The following is a 3723-nucleotide window of genomic DNA, read 5'->3' as shown; positions in this document are numbered from 1 at the left end:
GGACCCTTCCCAGCAGAGTGTCAGGCTGTCCTGCCAGCCCCTCTCCCTTTTCCTGCTGCAGGTGCTCAGGGCTGCAGCCTCAAAAGCCCCTGCGACACCTGGCATGTCACGGTCTAGCTGACAGTTGGGTGCAGAGGTTGGCACTGACTGGGCAGGCGGTGTAGGGCAGAGTCAGAGCTACCCTCCCTGTGCCACTGCTTGTGCCTTCTTGCTTTTATCCTGCCAAGCCACCTCCTCCCTGCCGTTGCTCTTCGCCTCCTCCGCAGCCTTCATGGGCAAGCAGCCTGGCAGCATCCCTCCCCCCACTGGGATCTGGATGTAACTGAACTGCTGGTGTGGGCTGTGCCATGTCCCTCTCTCAAGGCCTCCTGCCTGGGACCAAGTACTATCTCAGATGCTTTGGGAGCTGCTCCATCCTCCTCGGCATCAGTTAGAGCAGAGGAGGTTCCCCGAGAAGCAAACAGCATGAATCAGCTCCATTTTTTAATGCTCTCTGCAGGCAGAGAGGGCTGTGCCGGACAGGGCACGGGCTCTGCACACCAGCAGCTGCACTGTGGCTTCACCCACTTCTGCCCCCATGCCTGTCACTTAAGTCATCCCTGCTACAGAAACGACTTTTGTTCAAGCACTGCAAAAACACTGTCTGTACTTTCAATAGGACTCTTGAAGGCAAGGCAACATGCCAGGCACCGACAGCCAAGGCAGAGAGGGAACAGCTAGTCCTGATAGCAAGGAGCAGGAGCGGAGGTGGTGAACCCCATTCTGCTTTCAGGGACCAGGCCCTGTGCAGACCTAGTTCTGGCTGAGTGCTGCTGGGCTCCTGCCTGCACCCTGGCCCCACATGCAGTTGCAGAAGTTTGGGCACAGGTCCCCACCTGCCCCATGTGAGTGTCTGCCCTCCACAGCCAGCCACTCCGCACGGTTCCCCCCCTGCCCTGTGGGAGTGTCTGCCCTCCACAGCCAGCCACTCCTGGCTTGTGGTGATTTATGATTTTATGGTTTTATGGTTTTGAAGAGTCATCCACAACTTGCTTGTAAATGCAGGTGGCTTGAGTGTCCCCAGGGATGTGCTGCGAGGTGCTCCCAGCACAGGGGAAGGAGCATGGGCACTGGGCTGAGTTGGGTACCAGAGCACTGGTCCCAGGGCTGCCCTCATCGAGGCCTGTCCCTAATCCCCTGCCACCCTCTGCAGAGTGTCCTGCTGAGATGGCAAGTGCCCGTGGGGCAGAGCCCGATGCCGACGATGCGACTGAGACCAAAGAGGCCATCTACGAGGAGCTGATGCCCTGCGACAGGATGGAGCTGAGCCAGCGGCTGGCTGTAGAGGAGCTCATCACCACTGAGGCCAGCTACGTTCACAGCATCCAGTTCTGTGTGTCAGACATCCGGGCACACCTCCAGAAGAAGCAGGTGAGGGGCAGTATGTCCCCCCGCCAAGGAGCTGGGGACAGTAGGTGAATTGGTGGAGAGCTGTGAGATGCCTGGAACACTGCAGGGAGGTGACCACACCTTTCACCTTCCTGGGCTCCCCCCGATCAGCCAAGATCTTGGATTGAATGGATGTTGGGTCTGACCAAGTGCAGCTGTCCTACCAGCTTTAACCCTGCATCCATAACTTGAAAAGGCCTCGTTGCCCTTCTCAAGAGGACAGCCAGGTGTCAGCATCCCCTATGCTTTCTGAAACAGAACATCACTCCAGCTCCTTGGGTATTGAATGGTGCAGCTGGAAGGACACCATTGCGCAGGAGGGCACAAATGCCTCCAGAGCACAAGGTTCACAAATACATCTGTCTGATGTATTTGGCTTACCCTGGTGCATCTTCGTTCCCTTCAGCTGCCTGATCTTGACCTGGAAGGACTCTTCTCTAACATTGATGACATCCTCCACGTCTCCAGACGGTTCCTGAAGGGGCTCAACGCCACGGCCACCCAGGAGCACGAGCAGCTGCTGTGCATCAGTAAGTGCTGAGTGCCGACCCACTTGTGCCTTTGCTGGTGCTGGCAGTGCTGCTGCCTAGCGCTGTGCCTGGGCGCAGCCCCCAGACCACCTGCCCGACACCTCCTGCACCTCCCTCAGCTCCGGGAAGTGCTGCTGCCTGCACACCCCCATCCACAGGCAGCCACACATGCTCACCTGCACAGGCTGCAGTGAATGAGGAGGAGACAGCACTGGGCCCAGCTTAGCAGAGATGCCCGGGGTTCAGAGCACATTTGGATGACACTGCTCTGCTGGCTGTATACTTCCAGCAGGCTGGGGAGAACCCTCTGCCTTTCTCTGAGGCCATAGGAAAGGACCATCCTTTCCAGTCTTGCTATGCTTCCACAGGCACCCTGTTCCAGGAGTTCAAGGAGGAGATGGAGACTGTCTACAAGATCTACTGTGCCAGCTATGAGCATGCCCTCCTGCTGGTGGAGAGCTACCGCAAGGACCCCAGGCTGCAGGAGGAGATCTTGGAGACCCTGAATGCAACAGTGTAGGTACCTGCTGCTGAGACCACCACCTTCCCCTCTTAGTTTTACCTACTGGCCTCTCCCTTCTCCTCTCTGGACAAGCTGCCTGCATGGGTATGCGCCACCAGGCGGAGTGTACCAGCATGTCACCTGTGTGACATTGCCTGGTGTAGTCCCAGGCAGCCTATCCTGCATCCCTGCGGGCACTTGCTGAATCAGCACTACAGGTTGGTGGTCTTTCGTGGTGAACCCCAAAGTAAAGGATGGGGAGGCACTCACAGCTCCTACCTGCTCAGCAGCCCAAGAGGCTGTGCCTGTGGAGCACACATGTTCCCCAGCTTGACCAGAGAGATGAGCTGGCCCCTGGGAACCCGCTGAATCCCTCCTTAACTGTCAGGAGCATCACAGACTCTGTCAGAGCCAGGAGAAGCAGGAGGGGCTGCTCTCTGTTTCAGGAGATTTGTGTGTTTCAGGAGATTTGTGTGTTTCAGGAGATGTGTTCACAGGAGATGGGACTCCTGGGTGGGCAATTCTTTGCCTGTAGGTAGAAGTGGAGTCCTGCCTGCAGCCTGCCATGCCCACACCCTCCCTGCCCTTAGAGCAGGCACCGATCCCATGCATCCTAGCCAGACAAGGGCAGCACTGTTCAGGGAGTCAGGGTGCCTGCCTGGGGCTGGCACGGCCTTCGGGACTGACATCCCTCTGCCAGCACTCCTGGGGGTGGCTGCACAGCTGACAGGGAGCAGGGGTTCACAGGCAGAAACCTCCCACGCCTGCTGGGGACAACTTGTCTGTGGGTCCAATACAGCAAAACTCCCTCTGCAGCTGGGCTGCTTTTCCCCCAAAATGCCCGCAGAGAAACTGCAAGGAGCAGCAGGCCCCCTACCCCAACCTCCAATGATTTCCCTCTCCCTCAGGCCTCACACAGGCGCGTCAGACCTCAACTTCTTCCTGGTGAAGCCAGTGCAGAGAGTCACCAAATACCCGCTGCTGCTGGGGAAGATCCTGGAGAACACCCCCACCAGTGCCAGCGCCTACCCGGCTCTGCAGGCAGCCGTCCGCTCCATGGCCCAGGTCAACACCAACATCAACGAGTACAAACGGCGCAGGGAAGTAGGTGAGCAGCCAGGGCACGGCACAGGCAGGGCGCACAGTGCAGGGGGCACGTCGTCTGGCAAGCACCAGCCCAACCCCAGTTGTCTGCCCTTGCCGTTGCGCTGATTCCCACTTAAACCAGTTCAAAGCTCGCTCTCCTGCCCCCCACCCATCCTG

The 3723-nt window shown here is 58.4% G+C and overlaps 1 protein-coding gene across 1 annotated transcript in view; it reads left to right on the top strand.

Annotated features, from left to right (window-relative positions):
- Positions 1-1003: 1003 nt before the first annotated feature.
- Positions 1004-3723, top strand: part of ARHGEF37 (Rho guanine nucleotide exchange factor (GEF) 37) — a 10217-nt gene continuing 7497 nt past the window's right edge. Inside the window, 6 exon segments of the mRNA XM_009867715.1 lie at positions 1004-1075; positions 1077-1086; positions 1193-1410; positions 1835-1958; positions 2327-2474; positions 3369-3568. Of these exon segments, the coding sequence (XP_009866017.1) occupies positions 1004-1075; positions 1077-1086; positions 1193-1410; positions 1835-1958; positions 2327-2474; positions 3369-3568 (772 nt within the window).

The sequence above is a fragment of the Apaloderma vittatum genome, unplaced genomic scaffold (assembly GCF_000703405.1).
Source record: "Apaloderma vittatum isolate BGI_N311 unplaced genomic scaffold, ASM70340v1 scaffold35414, whole genome shotgun sequence".
NCBI lineage: Eukaryota > Metazoa > Chordata > Aves > Trogoniformes > Trogonidae > Apaloderma > Apaloderma vittatum.
This window is presented reverse-complemented; position numbering and strand designations above follow the sequence as displayed.